The sequence below is a fragment of the Nannospalax galili genome, unplaced genomic scaffold (genome assembly GCF_000622305.1).
Source record: "Nannospalax galili isolate Female #2095 unplaced genomic scaffold, S.galili_v1.0 scaffold284, whole genome shotgun sequence".
Lineage (NCBI taxonomy): Eukaryota > Metazoa > Chordata > Mammalia > Rodentia > Spalacidae > Nannospalax > Nannospalax galili.
In genome coordinates, this window is record NW_008354281.1 from 408,210 (window position 1) to 426,468 (window position 18,259).

At 40.5% G+C, this 18,259-nt stretch overlaps 1 protein-coding gene across 4 annotated transcripts in view; it reads left to right on the forward strand.

Moving 5' to 3' along the window:
• The window catches only part of Sybu (syntabulin), a 73,129-nt gene extending 61,692 nt beyond the window's left edge, over positions 1-11,437 (forward strand). For 3 of the 4 annotated variants that reach the window (XM_008851482.1, XM_008851483.1, XM_008851481.1), the window contains 3 exons: positions 5,288-5,491; positions 7,305-7,454; positions 9,610-11,437. In XM_008851482.1, the coding sequence (XP_008849704.1) occupies positions 5,288-5,491; positions 7,305-7,454; positions 9,610-10,714 (1,459 nt within the window). In that variant the 3' untranslated portion in view covers positions 10,715-11,437. The remainder of the gene's footprint in view (positions 1-5,287; positions 5,492-7,304; positions 7,455-9,609) is intronic. The other variant, XM_008851484.3, reaches the window with a different exon arrangement.
• The last annotated feature ends 6,822 nt before the right edge of the window (positions 11,438-18,259 follow it).

Consider the following 18,259-nt stretch of genomic DNA (forward strand, 5'->3'; position numbering starts at 1 on the left):
CAGTATTCAAAGTTGTAAAAAAAAATGAAAATGTGTTCAGACTACATGATTTTCAAGAGCCTTTCAGGTCTAGAAGATTGCAACTCCAGGACTGTGCAAATATTTCCTATTTCTCTTGGGTGAGCAGAATGTTTGACTAATATTTATAAAGGGAACTCTGGTGCCTCCAGTGCAAAATTTCATGTTAAAAATGAAGCTAAAGCTAGACAAAACTGTGAGATGAGTGGAGTTCACACTGAAAAATGGGATTGCTCCAGCCACAAACTCCCAATTTGGGCCATAAATGCCTCTGGGATCCTAAGGGCAGGAGAATACAAACATTCTCTTAATAAATAAGATGTAGCTTGTCCTGAGAAGCTAGTACACACCTACGGTACAAGGTATAAAAATGGGTCAAAAGGAAGCCAATTTTATTAAGCATTTCAAAGTAATTTGGGGTTATAGTTAAATTTTAAGGTCGTGTCAGTAGCACAGAGATCTTAGAGAAAATTTTCTAGTCTGAAATTCATGAATTTTTTAAGTGATTAGAAGTTGATATAGGTGGGTAGAGAGATGGCTCAGTGGTTAAGAGCACTAATTGCTCTTGCAGAGACCTGGGTTCAGTTCCTAGCACCCACATGGTGGCTAACAACTGTCCATAACTCCAGTTTCAGGGAATCGATGCCCTCTTCTAACCTCTGCATGACATGGGTGTGCTTACATGCATGCAAACAATATACTCATACGTATAAAATAAAAATAATAAAATTAAACTAAAAAAGATGTTGATATAGTTAATATAAAATAGTTAAGTGGGTTGATAATGCAAATGAGTATGGGCTTATGCCCAAATCATCTTTAGCCAAGTTCAAAGTTTTGACAACAATTGGCAGTTGGAACATTGGCTCCTCACTTTTGTCTGATCTAGACACAGAGTTCCATCAATAAATTTCAGAAGTGGAATATCTCAGGCATGTCATGTCATATCTTGTCATCTTTGTGTTCTGTAGGACCAAGAATTGAGGGAAATTCTAAGTGGGCTGGATATGCATGGCACAGTCTGTAGCCACTTGTTATCTATGTGACTGTCTGCTTCTTGCTGTAGCAAAGGAAGGGTAAGCAGGAACATTTGGCAAAGGTGTTGGGATGTGAGGGACAGGTGGAGTTGGTGAAAGATTCTTGACAGGTGATTTTAAAAACAAATCTTTAAAGACAAAGTAATTCATCAGCCAACTCTGATATTACTAATTACAGTCTGTCTTAAAATGTTAATCTGAAAAGAAAAAAAGACAAAATGTTAATCTGTTCAGAAGCAGATGGAAGTAAAAGTGAGAATATAGCTTGGAATTGGAGTCCTGTAGACCATTGTTTACCAGGTGTATGGCTGCAGGCTTCAGTTTCTTTTTCAGAAAACAGTGGAATAATAAAACATCTCACTGAGTTAAAAGAGCAGATAGAGGTAACTGCCTGAAAAGTGTCTAGAAGTTATTGTTTAAGGGTTTGTGTGTTGTAAAAGATGAACATGCTGCTGTGCTATTGGTGGTGATGATTACTGTGATGGTGACCCTATTAGTTTGCTGGAACTCCCAAGCAAAGCACCACGGAATGGCTGGCCTAAGCAAAGGAAATTTATGTCCTCACCACGTTAGGGACTTTGAGAAGCGTGTGATCTAGGTGTGGTAGGGTTGGTCCCTTCTCAGCTGCTGTGCTTGACTTGGAGATGGCTGCTTTCTCCTCTAGTGTTACATTGTCTTCTCTCTGTACACATCTGTGTCCAAATTTTCTATTATAAGAATATCAATTGAATGGAACAAGATCCTAATAAATGCCTAATTTTAACTTAATTACCTTCTTAAAAGCTTTGTCTCCAAATGTGGTCACATTCTGAAGTCCTAGGATTTAGGGCTCCAACGTATGGACTTGGAGCAGCTATAAAGTTCAGCCCAAAACAATGATGATAGTGGATGATGATGATAATGACAATGAAGAAATGGTAGGATGGTGATGATGATGATTGTGATGTTAACTATGGTGGTGACATGGTGATTATCTGAAGTAAAGAGCCATGGCTAGGAAGTAGTGATCCCCTGAGCCCCCATGAGGTTACTGTCTATAATTTTTTTCTCTTGCATGATACTCTTCAGGTACTCAGGAAGGGTATATGTGTAGTGAGCAGAATTTTCTCCTGTGCACTACATTGCTCTTACCCCCTAGACCAAGGACTTCATGGTGGGTGGAAGAGGCTAGCATTGGGCTTGCCTCTCTGTGGCCATGACAAACATGGAACTCCTGCTTCTCCTTAGAAAATGTCTTTTATCATTTTTGATGATAATTTTGTGTGCATGTTTGTTAATATTTGAACTGAACTAAATGAAGGGAGAGAGCAGCAGTGATCATTTTGAATAGAGATGAGTTCTCACAAAATCACCTAACAATGCTGATCGTAGATCATACTCCTCAGTGCTGTGTTGCACTAGGAATATCAGTGGTGGATTTTTTCAAACAATAACTATATCCAAGAAAGATATCCTAATAAACCTCTTTATAAGCCCAAAGCAATGTACTGCATTTCTGTAAAATGGGAAATGTCATTTTAGGGTTAAAAAGTTCTGGGTTTAAACTCCAGCTCAGCTGTCTATCTTGGACCACTCACATTCTCTGAGTCTCAATAATTATACCAGCCTGGTAGGGTGATGGTTAAATAAGATTAAATGTTCACAAAGCAACTGGAGTAGCACTGGGGTCACAGAAGGTCTTCGGGGATGGTTAACTCAGAATAAAATACCCTGGATTAAAGTTAGGGATAGTTCTTTATAGTCTCTTCTCACTTGCAAGGGTTAACCTTCATTATTTTCTTACAGTCACATTAGGAAATAGAATGGCCGGTGCCAGGCTTGGAAGTGAAACACAGAGAAGAAAATCCAAGCCAGAGTACATGTTCCTTTCAACTACTCATGAAGTTCTTCCCACCCTTGGGCTGCTGAAGTTGGTTTGTCACAAAGCCATCAGCCCATCTGTTCCATATAAAGCATCTCCTTCTTTGCAAAAAGGAGAGTGGGTCTATCTGTATGATTTCAGGAGGGAAGAACTTTTAAGTTTAGAATTTGGTGGGCTCATTAATGTGTGACTTACTTGGTTGACAGAAAATTGAATTGCGTTGGATTTTAAATAAGTGATTACAGTTACGGAGCCAAGTTTGCCCACATGCAAACTAGCGTTCACATTTACACACATTCCTCATTGAGATGTGTAAGTGGGATACAGCCAAAATTAAAATTGCAAATAGGAAGGGTTGTCAAAAACCAGCACTGCTTTATGGAGGAATCTTCTTCCTCTTTATTTTCATGCAATAACATCAAGTAATATTCCTGACAGAACTTGTTATCCTACTTAAATAATTTAACATTCTCAAGATGTGTTCTTACCCTACTGGATATCAAATCTCTGAAACTAGAGTAATAGCGAAGTCCACACAAACTGATCCTGTAATGCCAGCTGAGTTGCACAAAGCTTCTAGAAATATACTTTCATATTTAACTTTTCTTTTTTGGGGAGGGGGATGGTCTTTGTTTTTGAGACAGGTCTCATGTAGTATAGATTGGCCTCAAACTTACTATGTAGCTGAGGATGAGCTTGAACTCTTGATCCTCCTACTTCTGCCTCCCAAGTGCTGGGTTTATAGAGGTGCACTACCATAACCATGTTTGATAAGATTTTTCACATCAGTTCTGTGTGTGTGTGTGTGTGCACGCGCACATGCGTGCATGTATATGTGTACACACATCGCACACAAAGTGGCTTACCTAAGTTTGTAAATGTCAGTGTTAGGATTCACACGTAGTGTATTCATTCAGCAATCATTCTAGGCAGACATTCAAAAATATGACATAAGCATATGTCATCAGGAAACTAAGTGTTGTAGTTTCTTTTCTTTTGTCAATTACTGTGACAAAACACTATGATCAATATCAACTTGGTAAGAAAAGGGTTTATTTGGCTTACATTTCCCAGGTCGCAGTTCATCACTGAGGGAGCCCAAGGTAGGAACTCAGAGCAGGAACCTGGAGACAGGAGCTGAAGCACAGGCCATGGAGGAACACTGCTTACTGGCTTGCTCAGCCCGCTTTCTTATACAATACAGGATTACCTACCCAAGGGTGGCACTGCCCACAGTGGTCTGGGCCCTCCCACATCATTTAACAATCAAGAAGATGCTCCACAGACATGGCACAGCCCAGTCAAATGGAGGAAGTTCCTCAAATAAGGCTACCTCTACCCAAGTGTGTCAAGTTGACAACTAAAGCCATCCAGCCCACTAAGTCATTTGGAATGCTGGCAAATAGAAGAGAAATGGGGAGATGGGTTGGAAGGAGTGGTGAACTGCACTTGTAAGCCATCTTAAGGAGTCTGGCCTTCAGTCTGGAGATAGTGGAGCAGTACTGAAGGTCTTGAAGAAGTTTGATATTCCACTTCCTCCCTAGGTAGTCCACTTGTAGCCAGTATCAGCCTCCTGCTAGAGAGAACAAAGTCAGATACAGGGGAACAGAGGGCTTTTACAATATTTTAGTATTTTGGTAAGTACCAGGGGATGGATATAAGGAAGTAGCTGGGAAAATTATAGACTTGATACATTTACATAGCTTTTGGTTTTTTGAAATGACATCTCGTTATGAAGCCCCTGCTGCCCTGCTATTTTCTGTATAGCTCCAGTTGGACTCAAATTCCTAAGTACCCCCTACCCCAGCATCCCAAATGCTGGAATTACAGATGTGTACCACCATGTCTGGCTTACTCACTTAGCCTCTTTTTCTGCCCTGCTTTCCCCCCGACTCCTTACAACAACCCTCATTCCCCAAGTGAAGCACTTCTGTGTTTTACTCCAACATGAATCAAACCCAAGTATTTCCCAACCAAAACAGATTTACTTGAACAAAAACCACATCTTGAAAATAGCCTCCAAAATGAGCCTGTGCCAAATCATGTAAAAATTTTACCATGTAAAATATTGTTCTTAACAGTTGATTGAATTCAATCCAAAACAAATTTTTCTGGTTAGAAACTATTTGAAAGAACTGAAAAGGGAAAGGTTCCTAGTGCTTATGATACAAGGAAAGGAAATATCAGGTGGGTGAGAAGAACACTGCTCTTTCGGGCTGCCTCAGGGACTACATCTACCTCTACAGTACCCACATAGACTCTAGGAATCAGATTTCCTTAGCAGTAGCCAGTTTTAGGAAGGAACAAGGCAACACTTGAGCATCTCCAGCCACAAGGACTCTGATTACCACCTGTAATGCTCTTCTTCCAGCCGAGGCCCCCACGGACGGAGTAATGGAACAGCATCCCACAAGTCTGGCAGCAGGCCACCATCCCCACGGGAAAAGGACCTTCTGTCTATGCTGTGCAGGAATCAACTGAGCCCCATCAACATCCACCCCAGCTACGCCCCTTCTTCTCCAAGCAGCAGCAATTCGGGCTCCTACAAAGGAAGTGACTGTAGTCCAGTCACGAGGTGAGTCCTCTGGCCTACAAATCCACACTTCTTAGTTTGTCTTATTTGGGAAGCATTTCTTTATAAGAAGGGAAAAAATTATGCAACTCTTGATTCCCTGCCTCATTCTATAATAAGATACTTCTCTTCTTCCCCTCAGTTAGTTACTCCTTCAAGTATTGCTGCAGAAAGAACACAAAGCACAAGCTCTTGTAACCTGCAGCAGTCCAAGCACTTAACTGGATGGGTGTGAGAGTGGCACAGTGGCAGAGGGAGAAAGTTCTCATTTTTTCAGCACAAGGAAGAATCTTGCCTGTGTCCTTTAATTCATTCCAACATTAAGTGCTGATTGAGCAGTAGGATCTGTGTTCAACACAGAATAGCATGGGGAACAGAAATGACCCTTGAAGAAAGATGCTAACTAGCTAATGACAAAAAATAAATAATAAATAAAGATGATTCTGAAAGTGTCTGTTGCTATTATGGATGTGTAAAAGGTAGGCAGGGGCCCAATTCAGGATGTAGGGATCAGAGGCCATACTAACAACAAAACTGAAGTGAGATCTAAAAGGTGAGTAGGGAGTTAATGCTGGGTAGGATGGGTGTAGAGGAGGAGTAGGAAGGAACTGCATGCATATCTGAAGTGGTCAGAGAGAAAGGCTGGAGGGTTGGGAACTGGACAGGGGCCATATTGAACAGCATGGTGGCTTGGACTGGGTCCAAGTCCGGGAAGAAGCTGGCAGCCCATTTGAAACCCTCTTCCTCCCCAGCATCCCCATTCTCATTAATCAGCTCTCTTACAGCTGGGATGCCCAGCTCTTAGCCAGGCCTGAGAAGGGCCAAGATTCCAACTGGGCTGTGTTTGCAGAACATTGAGTGCTTCTCCACAAACACACTGGTTCAGAGTAGGACGGCCTTGTTCCCTTCGGAACAAGGAAGTTTCCATTCCCACAAAACCAGCACTCACACTGGCATTGATTTCAGAACAATCGGAGCTCTACTAATAATAATCAGGATACTTCGGGGCACATTGTGAGGAAAGTGAGGTAATTTCACTTCTTTTTCTCCTGCTCCCCCATCAGTTTTGCCTTAATGTAGCACCATGCTACTCTGAACTGAGAGCCCAAGCCTGTGGACAGCCAGGCATTATTTAATGTGAAACCATCCCTAAGGCTTAAAAACCCTCCCTGCACTGTTTGAACCTTCCACAAACACACATAGCCTCAGTCTTCCATGTAATAAATAGCCCTAAGATTGACAGATATTAGTCCATCTTCTGCCATGAGCTATCAGGTATGACCCCAGCACACAGCTGCTCTTCTTTTCCAGCTGTCAATTGTGTATGTGTTTGGTCATCTATAGCAGAGTGACAAACACATCTGGAGACTTTGGGTCTGAAAGCAGGTGCCAGCATACTCAGATTCTGGGGAGGGCTCATTCATGGGTTTTAAACTCCTGACTTTATTGTGTCCTCACAAAGTGGAAAAAGACCTAGAAAGTTCTCTGAAGTGCTTTCTAAAAATAATTAGCATATATTAATGATATAATGGTTTTCACTGTGACATTTTTATTCATGTATATAATATACTCAGATTATATTTATGCTCCTTTTTCTTCCTCTTCCCAGAGTTAGGGTCCCGTCACAAAGGCTTTATGCTCATTGTGTCCCAATTGCCTCCCAAAGGCCCCATTTCCTAACACCATCACAGCAGGGGGTAGGATGTCAATCTGACAGTTTGAGGGGTTTGCATAGGCATCCAGTCTATTACTCTCTTTTATTCCACAGAGAAGAAAACAGGGTAAAAAGTAAATGTGATTACTTGAATTGTTTCAGGCGGTCTGGAAGGTACATGTCTTGTGGAGAAAATCACGGTGTCAAGCCCCCAAATCCAGAACAGTATTTGACACCTCTGCAGCAGAAGGAGGTCACAGTGAGGCACCTGAGGACCAAGCTGAAGGAGTCGGAGCGCCGACTTCATGAGAGGTGACTGTGCCTTTCCCTCAGGGAAGTCTAGGGCACTTCCTTCTCTCCATAAAGTGATACATAAACCCAGATTATATAAAATGGAAAAGAAAAAATAGCTTTAATTAAAATTAACCCATTCTCTAAGCAGAGTCGTTTTGTATTTCCTTGTGTCCCAGCTCTTGCAGGAGCTCACGGTGGCTGGCAGGTTAGAGGGGACTCTGTTTCCTGGGTGTGTTCAGCTTTTACATGAAGAACTGGGTGTGTGCATGACTATTTTTAAATGGCAGATACACTTGCAGAAACAATTCACTACTTCCAGCAAAACAGGTCACAGTGGCCCCATCAAGCCCTGCTTATCTCTGGAGAGAGTGAATAGCTGTGTGTACTATAGTCCTGCCAGCTGTTTCTGTACTAAAGGAAGGGCTTCATTATTTTTGGCCAGTCGTTAAGGCTAGAATAAAATTAAAAAAAAAAAAAAACACAAAAACCAAAAACCTCTGTCACAATCTTAACCCAGATTGAAAAAACTTCTGACATCTTAGGAACAAGCCAATTTTTCTGCTTCATGGTTTTTCCCTGGAACTTCTCAGGACAGACTAGCAGGAAATTCTGCTCTAACCAGGGAGATGTGTCCTTGAGGAGGGTAGCACTCATATCTCTGGGAACTCCGGGTCTGGTTCAGCATAGGACTACTTGATCAGTCTCATCCTCCTCTGCTGCCACAAGGATATGGTAAAGGCCTAATGACCTTGATTGCCAAAGCTTGGGCAGACAGTGGTATTCTCAGGGAGGAGGAATGTTTTCATCTTCCCATTTAATTTGATTCTTTACCTGCTTGAAACAGACTTGGGGGGAGCATTGTGGACTCCTTTGATTTATGAATTCAGAAGTGCAAGGGAAGTTTTGCACTCGTGTACAAGGAGAAAGTATGGGAAGCAGGAAACCTCAAGAAAATACTCGTCTAAACTTGAAGAAGCAGTACTAACCACTCTTCAGATACATGAAGATCCTGACTCCCTAGTCTTTGTATTCACGAGTAATATGAAGATAAACATTTGCATTGACTTCAAAGAAAGTATATGTATGAATTTCTTGACAAAGGATTTGAAAGGTTATTGTAAAGGATGTACAATATTTCATAGATTTCCCATCAGCACAGAATAGACTAATTATCTTCTGACCCGAGATGAGATCGAGTAAGCAATGATTCACAAAGCATTCTTAACATGAAGAAGCATTTTATGGCTTAATAAAATATCAGGCTAGAGAGATGGCTCAGCAGTTAAGAGCACTGGCTGCTTGTACAGAAGACCTGGGTTCAGTTCTAGTATGTACATGGCTGTGAACAGTCCCTGACTCCAGTTCCAGGGGATATGAGGCCCTCTTCTGACCTTTTTGGGCACTGCATGACAGACATTCACTTACATACATGGAGGCAATATACTCATACACATAAAATAAAAATTTTAAAAATTAAAAAGAAAATTGGAATATAACATTTCAGCTTCTCTTTAATGAGTAACTAAAAGTTAAATGAATTTTTTCCTTCCACATCATTTATAGGTGCTATACAAGAGTCGAGTAAAGAGATAAAAGCAGGCTAAGGGGGGCTGGAGGCTCAGTCAGTTAAGAACATGGACTGTTCTTGCAGAAGACTCGAGTTCGAATCCCAGCACCCACATGGCAGCTAACAACTGTCCGTTCTAGGGAGTCCGACAGCCTCTTCTGTCCTCTGCAAGCATTGTACAACACGGGTGCACTTACCTACATGCAGGCAATACACTCATACATATAAAATAAAAATAAAATATATTTTAAAAAAATTTTAAAAAGATTAAGAGGCATAGTAAAATTTCAAATACTAAGTGTTACGTACAGGACAATTCTAATAAAGTACTTAGTGCAATGCCTGATCCACAGTGAGTACTCAAAAAAGGAAACAATGGCAGCTATTTTGATTCTGATTCTAGTTGCTATTATTAGCTTAGCTGTTTTACAATTAAAGTGAGGGAAGTTCCATGGCTAATAAATGCCAAAATAAATTCTGAAATTGCTTTAGCTTCTGTATTTCATGTGGAAGAGTGTAGGCTTTGGACTGGTGTCAGAAGTCAGTTGCCTGTTTCAGAGTTGACTTTTTTTTTTTTTTTCTAAACTGTGCTTGCTTCTCCTTTAGGGAATCTGAAATCATGGAGCTCAAGTCTCAGCTGACTCGCATGAGGGAAGACTGGATTGAAGAAGAGTGCCACCGGGTGGAGGCTCAGTTGGCACTCAAGGAAGCCAGGAAAGAGATTAAACAGCTCAAACAAGTCATTGAAACAATGAGGAGCAGCTTGGCTGACAAAGATAAAGGCATTCAGAAGTATTTTGTGGACATAAACATTCAAAACAAGAAGCTGGAGTCTCTGCTTCAAAGCATGGAGATGGCACACAATGGTTCTCTGAGGGATGAACTGTGTCTAGACTTTTCCTTTGATTCCCCAGAGAAAAGCTTACCCCTAAGCATCCCATTTAACAAGATGGCAGATGGATTATCGCTGGAAGAGCAGGTCACAGAGGAAGGCGCTGACAGTGAGCTGCTGGTGGGAGACACCATGGCTGATGGCACAGATTTGTTGGATGAGATGGTGACAGCCACCACCACAGATTCCGGTGACCTGGAGTTTGTTCACTTGATCCCAGGGTCAAAAGCCTTCAAGGCTGTTCCTTTGGAGGTGGGCCAGGAGGAAGGCAGCATGGTGGTGGAGCAGGCAGTGCAGACGGATGTGCTGCCCTACAGCCCTGCCATCCCAGAGCTCATTCAGAGTGTACTAAAGCTTCAGGACTCCTGTCTCACGAGCTCAGGATCCCCAGATGAGTCTGGAGCCGACTCCATGGAAAGCTTCCCAGAATCTATCTCTGCCTTAATGGTTGATTTAACTCCAAGAAGTCCCAACTCAGCCATCCTCCTGTCTCCTGTGGAGACTCCATTCAGCAAGGCAGCTATGGAAGCCCGTGCGAATCGCCTCATGAGAGAGCTGGATTTTGCTGCCTACACAGAAGAAAGGTTGGATAGCATCCTCTCACTGTCTCAGGGGGGTGTTGTGAGGCAGTACTGGAGCAGCAGTTTCCTGGTGGATCTCCTGGCTGTGGCTGCTCCTGTGGTACCCACTGTTCTATGGGCATTCAGTACTCAGAGAGGGGGAACAGATCCTGTCTACAATATCGGAGCCTTGCTCCGGGGCTGCTGTGTGGTGGCCTTGCATTCACTCCGCCGCACAGCCTTCCACATGAAAACCTAATTAGAAGTTGTTACTGTGTGCCAATGTGTCCTGTGTGGCGTTGTGCCAGGTAGAGAAAGAGCAGGTGGATCTGTGGCAGTCTCTATTCTGTCGTGTTGCTCCTCGGTATTTGATTTGCACTATAGTTAGTTGAAACCTGTTCACTCTGTAAAACCAGAGGTATCTTCAAAGGCATGGAGACCTGGTTCCAGTAAATGTCCCACCAGAGTGGTGTAGAAAGCATGCTCATGCCCCTGCCGTGTCGTCTGAGGTGCCCCTTCTACTAGTGGTTCAGGAAGAGAAAATGCAGTTTGCACTTTCACCACAGCCTCTAAGGCTGGCATGCTATCTCCTTGCTTTGCTTTGTGCCGATTTAAAATGTGTAATTGTTCCAGCACTCCAATGGTCTTGTGCATAGCAGGGGACTGTAACCAAAAATAAAAATGTATTTGTGTAATTGGTTCAAAGAAGTCTTGAATAGCTCTTTAGTATCTTAACTTGGGGTTGATAAGGTTTGAATGTTTGCAATTTTTTACTAAGTGTAGCTTCAAAGTCTTAAATGGCTTGTTTGTTTTTAAACCTGTTAATTGATGAAACTGTTATGTAAATTGACAATGTACTAACTTATTTTTTGCTTATTATATATAGTGTTTTATTGGAAATTGTTTGTAATCACACACTTCAGCATGATGAAAATAAAGATTTGTGTTTCAATTTAAATAAATGTTTTATCCTCCTAAATTATGTCAGTGAGTTTACCTTATCAATAAGATTCTGTAAAAATGGAATTAACTAGAGAAAAGAGAAAAGGCAAATACTTATTTAAAGAAAGGTGAAGGGCTGAAGAAAGGGCTCAGTGGTTAAGAGCACATACTGCTTTTGCAGAAGACCCAGGTTTAGTTCCCAGTACCCAAGTCAGATGGCTCACAACCACCTATATAACTCCATCTCCAGGGTATCTGAAACCTGTGACTTCTATGGGCACCTGCACACATATGCATATACCCACACGGACACACATATGTAGACATAATTAAAAATAAATCTTTAAAAAGTGAAGGCTTCCTACCTTGAAAAGTATTTCTGAAATAAAACAGCTATGATTCTTTTCTTTTAAATAAGTCACATATTTGCTCACATGCAAATTTATTCAGTAAGCATGTATTAAGTCTTTCCAGGGAAGGTGAACAGTTTAAGCTTGCTAGCTGGTTTACATGGGCACATGGATGCCATGGAAGTGGTTTGGATTCAGTACCAGAATATACTGAGGAACTTCAAACAGAACGATGGTATTTTTTTTTAAACTAATTGCTGTAGTATATTGTATATTGTAGTCGGTCAGGAATGGGAATACGGACACTAGGTTCTATTGTAATAGTGCAGATGAGAGGTTGACCACTTGGAGACTGAAGTACATATATTGATTAAGTAGAATAAAGACAAATGACAGATCAGAGAGGAGGTAGGGTGAAAGGAAAAGGGAAATTAAGGATAACTCTAGAGTTTCCAGCTTGAGCAACTAAACCAGTGAGTACCATTTACTGAAAATGGAGATCAAGAAAAACAAGTTTGGCTATGGAAAAAATTGAGATGTCTACTAAAATAGTTATGTGGCAATGCCAAGTAATTACATATACGTATGTGAAAATCCCAAGGATGCCAGAGTTAGTTATAAAATAGGGGCTCCTTGATTTCACACAGTATTTAAAACCATAGGAACAGATGAGATTGAAGAAATGGGAAAAAAGGCCAAGAACTGAGTGCTGTCTTACATCCCCATTTAGACAAAAGTGAGGGATGAAACATTGACAAAGCCAGAGAAGTAGCCTAAAGATCAGGAAACAAGGTGAATGTAGAGGGAAACCAGGAGTGATTTGAATGGAGTGTTAAAAGTCAACCAAAAGGATGAATCCTCTGGCTTTGACAGCAAGATCTCAGTGACTTTGTTAACTCATCTTTGAGGGAGATAGGGATGAAAGCCAGCTGTAGTAGGTTAAAGAGTGACTGGAAGGGAGAAAGTGAAAATGAATGCATGTAGCTAATTTAGTTTCAGTTGCTTTAAGTTTTATTTAGAGGGAGGTAGGAAAATGTGCTAGAGAAGGCAGGTCAAGAGGCTGATTTAGTGAGTGAACCATTAAAGAGAGAGAAATTAACATAGAGAGGGTTAACTGAAGAACAGAATTTTAGAGAGGATCTAGGCAAGACGCATGCATGGAGAGAGGTCTCTGTGAGAAACCTATCTACTGGAATGCATATGTACCCTGGGCACATACATTTGTACTTACACAGTACACACGTTGTGGTTCTAGTTAATAGAAGAGCTATTTGGCTGAAAAGGAAGGGAAGACTATTTTGGGAGGTGAATATCTGGGAATGTTCCAAAATAATGAGCCATACTGACTCAGGCCCTTTCCTGTGGTCCAGCCCAGACTAACACTTGGATACTGGTTGCTTCCTTAAGTCTCTCCTCTTGTTTATTTTCAGCCATTACTAAATTAAGGAATTTTTACTTTAAGAAAAATTATATGCCTGTTTGTGAAGTCTGTTTGTTGTTGTCACAGAAATAAATGTAACCAGCAGATCTGCTGCTATTAATTCAAGATGGACTTAAGAGGAAGGGCTTGGTGAGAAACCATCATGAACCATACATGTTGGAAAATTAGAAGCAGCTGATCATCAGCAGCAAATTTCTTCCTGGCCTTAACGTCTTGCATCCTCTCCAGAAATCAAAGTTGAAAAGAAAGCAATTCATTGAAGACAGCAGACCCTGCATGTTCTATTCACAGTGAAACAAATTCTCAGAAAGGTAAGGAGGGTCCTGCCATAGTTATTCTCTTCCATTCCCAGTCCCCCATCTGCTTTGGTTTTTCAGCATGCGTATATAGTCTGTGGAAAATTACTACTTTTATTCAGACCAGTCTCGCAAATGAGTTTCTTGGAATAAAAAAAGGATGAAACATCCTTGCCTTTCGGAAGCCTAAGGCGTTGCCTGCTTTTGTGGACAGGATGATCTGATCCCATAGAAAGAAGTGCCTCAAAGTTGTTTTTGGTAATCTGGGTGCCTCTGATGTACAAACAGGCAGGAAAATGGAAACAAGAACAATTCCAGTCTCCTGAACAAACTGCTGTCCTATCAAAGCAAATGTTAAACATTTCCTAAGGTTATGTGAGCAAACATTCCAATTTATAAGAAAAGATTTTTTTCCCAAAGGGACATGCTGACCTTTCCGAGTTGAGCTGTTTGGGAGGGGGCGGGGGGTGAGGGTGTTGCAAAGCATTCAGATGCCTAGCCTTTCTGACATTTGTGGCAGAATAAAAAGGAAGTCTGTGATCTGCATTTGTCACAGGCCCCACTCAAGCAGTTGGGGCCTCTCATATGGGTTTTTGTTTCTTTCATAAGGGTTTTTTCTTTTTTAAAGGTTTGGAGTAATTTCCTAACCTCCATTTTGAGTCAGTGAGTGCTCTTACAAAATTCATTTATTCACAATCTTGATAGACAAAACATGCATAATGCTGTAGCAACCTAGGAAAATAAATTTATAGCAAACAAATCTTAAGAGAATGTTCACAAACTCTTAATTTAAAAAAATCCAAATAAAATAAGTCTACATTGGGTAATTATTTTTAAACTGCTAGAAATATACTCTGCTATGACCACCAGTTTTTACCCCAGTCATGATTATTATGACTCTAACATAAATTCCAAATAATTTTACAATTCAAAACGTTTTGAAAGTTACTGAGAAAAATTTAAAATGAAAATATTTCCATAGGAGTCAAGTTTGTTAAAGATGTATCTCTTTTAGAAGCATTTTGATGAGGCTGGAGGGCTGGCTGAGCAGTTAAGAGCACTGGTTACTCTTCCAGGAGACCCAGGTTGGGTTTCTACTACCCTCATGGCAGCTAACTGTCTGAAACTACACTTCCAGGAAATCCGATGCTCTCTACTGGCCTCTGCAGGCATTGCACATGGGGTGCACTTACATACATGCAGGCAAAACACTCATACACATAAAATCAATGAATAAATAATAAAGTTTTTAAAGTACTTTGAATATGAAAAATCCAGTATCTAAAACATATACATAAGTGTAACATTTGGGGAATGAGGACAGCAAGCCTGAAACCCTGCCATTTGCCTTCATTTGCCCCATGCAGTGTGATACAGGTGCAGCGTCAGGAATAGTTTGCAAACCATTTCTATCTACTACATTCTTTTAGTACTTTGGTTACTGCTGTTCTTACAGATGCTTGTTCACCAGTGTTCTTTTGGTTTAACTATAAAGAGGACTCATTACCTCCTACTCAGAGTACAGGAGCCATGTGAGCACCTAAGGCCACAGTAATATAAACTGATGATGTAAAGCCAACACCACAATTCAGCTTGTGAATATTAGAGGTGGGCATCACAACTTCTTTAGGGCCTACACCCTGTCCTGGAGTCCTAAGAGCTCAGTGTTTGAAGTGGTTTGCCAGATGCTCTTTCTACAGTAAACAATAGGTGCTGGCATTGCAAACTGACCTGTACTTCTTCTCTACCAGTACATTATTTCACTTATTGGTTGTACAGAGAAAATGAAAACAGTTCTAATAATTTTCTCATCTCCCTCAGAATGTAGTATATAGAGAAAAAAAGCTTTAAAAATGATCATCCATGTATTACTTTGCTCTATAAGGGCTCCTATAAAGACAGATTAGACAATTACAAAGTTCAGCTACAAGGCAGAGCCTTATAAAGTAATAAAAACACTTGTACATCTGTGTTTTAACTAAATATGGCCAAGTTAAATGTCTATGTCCTTATACACACTGCACTTCACTCAGCACTGCAATAAAATCCTGATTCAAAAAGACATATATATGCTTATATATAATATATATTATTTTAAGGCAGGGTCTCAGCCTGTAGATCAGGCTAGCCTTGAATTTATGACCCTCCCACCTTAACCTCATGAGTGTTGATTACAAGCATACATCACCACAACCAGCTTCAAAAATGTTTTGAAAAATGTATTTTGGAAGTCTAATTTACCTAATAGCGGTGTTATTTTTCTGCAACAAAATAAGCACAAGTTTATTCAGCAATAAGCAACAAATATGGAAATTGCAGTGATTATATGAGTTAAGAACTCAAATTATGGTTTGAATGTTTTAACAAATGAAATGAAAGGGCAGCAGTTAAATCTTATAAGGAACGAAACTGAGAGAATAAGAAAAACAACATTGACTAAGTATGTCTTTTGACTTTTCTTTATAAGAAGTTGACTTGTTTCCCTATCATTCTGTCTCTCAAATCCTAAAGATGGTTAGGGGTGGTCTGTAGTATAATACTGCTCTGCATGAAGCCTATGGTCTGGGCCTTACTAGAATTATGGCCCAATCATGTGAACCATTTGGAATATTTTTACAAATGCGCAATTATAGCTCTTATTTCATTATGATTTGACCATAGATGATCTAAATAAATTGAACACATAATTATACATATTTGCATTCAGTTATAGCTATCATTTAGATAAAATAAAAAAACAAGCTAATTTTCTTCCAATGTATTAAGTTTTTAGAAAACACAATAGGTGTTATTTGCTGTTATTTATTAATATTATCTTCACAGAGTTAGCACTAGTGGAGAATACCTAAAACCTATTTTTGGCATTTCATAGTTCATCAAGTTTAGAGTCCTTAGAAGCTATAATCCACATGGAATTCTGATTAACCACTTATATAACCTGCTCTGAAGCTTGCTATTTTCTCTATTGATCAAGCACACTGCTGACTTTCTAAGCTTTACCTTCTCTATATGTGAAATGAAGATAACATTTGCCTTAAAGGATTTCTAGGAGTCTTTGATACAGTAGGACTCAGTGCTAAGTACATATTATTTAGGTTTCCACTGCTTATGACAAAATACTTGAGAAAAACAACTTAAAAGGAGGAAACTTTTACTTTGCCTCATAGTTTCAGAGGTTGCAGGCCATGGTCTCTTGGTCTCACTGCTTTTGGGCCTGAGGTGAGGTACAACATCACAGAAGAATGCAATAGAGGAAACATTTTCACCTACAGCAACTGGGAAGTAAAAGACAGAAAAAGGGACTGGACAATGTTCCCAATCTCCTTTCCAATGGTGCACCCCTATGAACACGGGCTGGCAACCAAGCCTTCACATATCAGCCAGAAGGGACAGAAATTTAAGGTCTATCGTAACAGCAGTTTGATAAAGAAACACCCGCAATGTTTGTAAAGAAAACACCTGCAGAAAGAGCCATAGGAATCTGAAAGAAGAGACTTGGGTTAATGTGGGTTGACCAGACTTCAATTGCAAGTTTCTCTGCAAAAGCGTCTGCTTATGAATTGGCAGAGTCAACAGCAGTGTGCAGGACATAAAACAAAGAAGCCTTTGGCATGAGGGTGGGATGGACCTGGGAAGCAGTTCCTAAAAACTAGTAGGATATCTTTATAGCCCTACAAGACTGAAGGCTTCTGGTAAAAACACATCTGAACACTTCTCAAAACTTACTGTTTACTAAACATGCCCAGTGGCTATGGACAAAGTGGCACTGAAAATAAAAAGTAGGAGGCAAAGTAAAAACAAGAGAACAAACAAAAATCAGTTGAGTATGAAAGGAACCCCTTACATTGGGCTTGGTGGGCCATCTCTTTAACTGCAGACTAGGGAGGTGAGGCAGGAAGATGGCAAACCAGAGTTTAAAGTCAGCTGGGGCCATATAGTGAGTTCCAGATTAGCCTGGATTACACAGCAGGATTGTATCCCAATAAAAAAGGAAGGGAGAGAGGGAGGGAAAGGGTAAGGGAGGGAAGGAGGAAAAGAAAAAAAGAGGGGAAGGGATCCCTAGCTGTAGTTGTTGCTATAATCTTGGAACAACAGCTTTGAATGTGTTAAAAGTAAAGGACAGGATCAGAGGAGATAAAGTTTAGGTCTTGTAAAAAGTCAGAGGGAAATGTTTTAACTCAAAACCCCCTGAAAACTACACATTCAATATCTGAACATTAGTGCATGTGTATACCTGAAGGCTATATAACAAGGAACACAGTGTCAGATAGGAGAAGCATCCCTTCAAGTTGTTGGTCAGGGTAATCCAAGAGACTCCCCAAATAACACAGGCTGTTGCCACAGCCCTTGATTACCTACCAGAACTTGAAGGTAAGACTCTACTGCTGAAGACAGACATACTTAAAGGACTTGGATCAATGGAGCTGGAACTGACCTGGAAGCCTCCTCTCTGAAGACTAGCTCTCATAGTTTAGAAGATACAATGCAAGCTAGTAAGGGAAAAAATCAATCAATGGTCCATCCCATTGATTAGCTCTAAAGCTTAAAACCACAATGACTGGCACAGCAAACTACCTCTATTGGTACAGTGGTGGCACTGTTATCTAAGAGGTAATCAATACCTACCTAATTGGACATAAAACCCTCTCAATGGAAGGGAACTCATGAGTGGCACTGTAAATATAGCCAAATACGCATGGCTGGGGAGGGCATAGATCCTAGAGAATACCCTATCTCTGCCATATCTCTAGATGAATGAAAATTTCTTACCATAT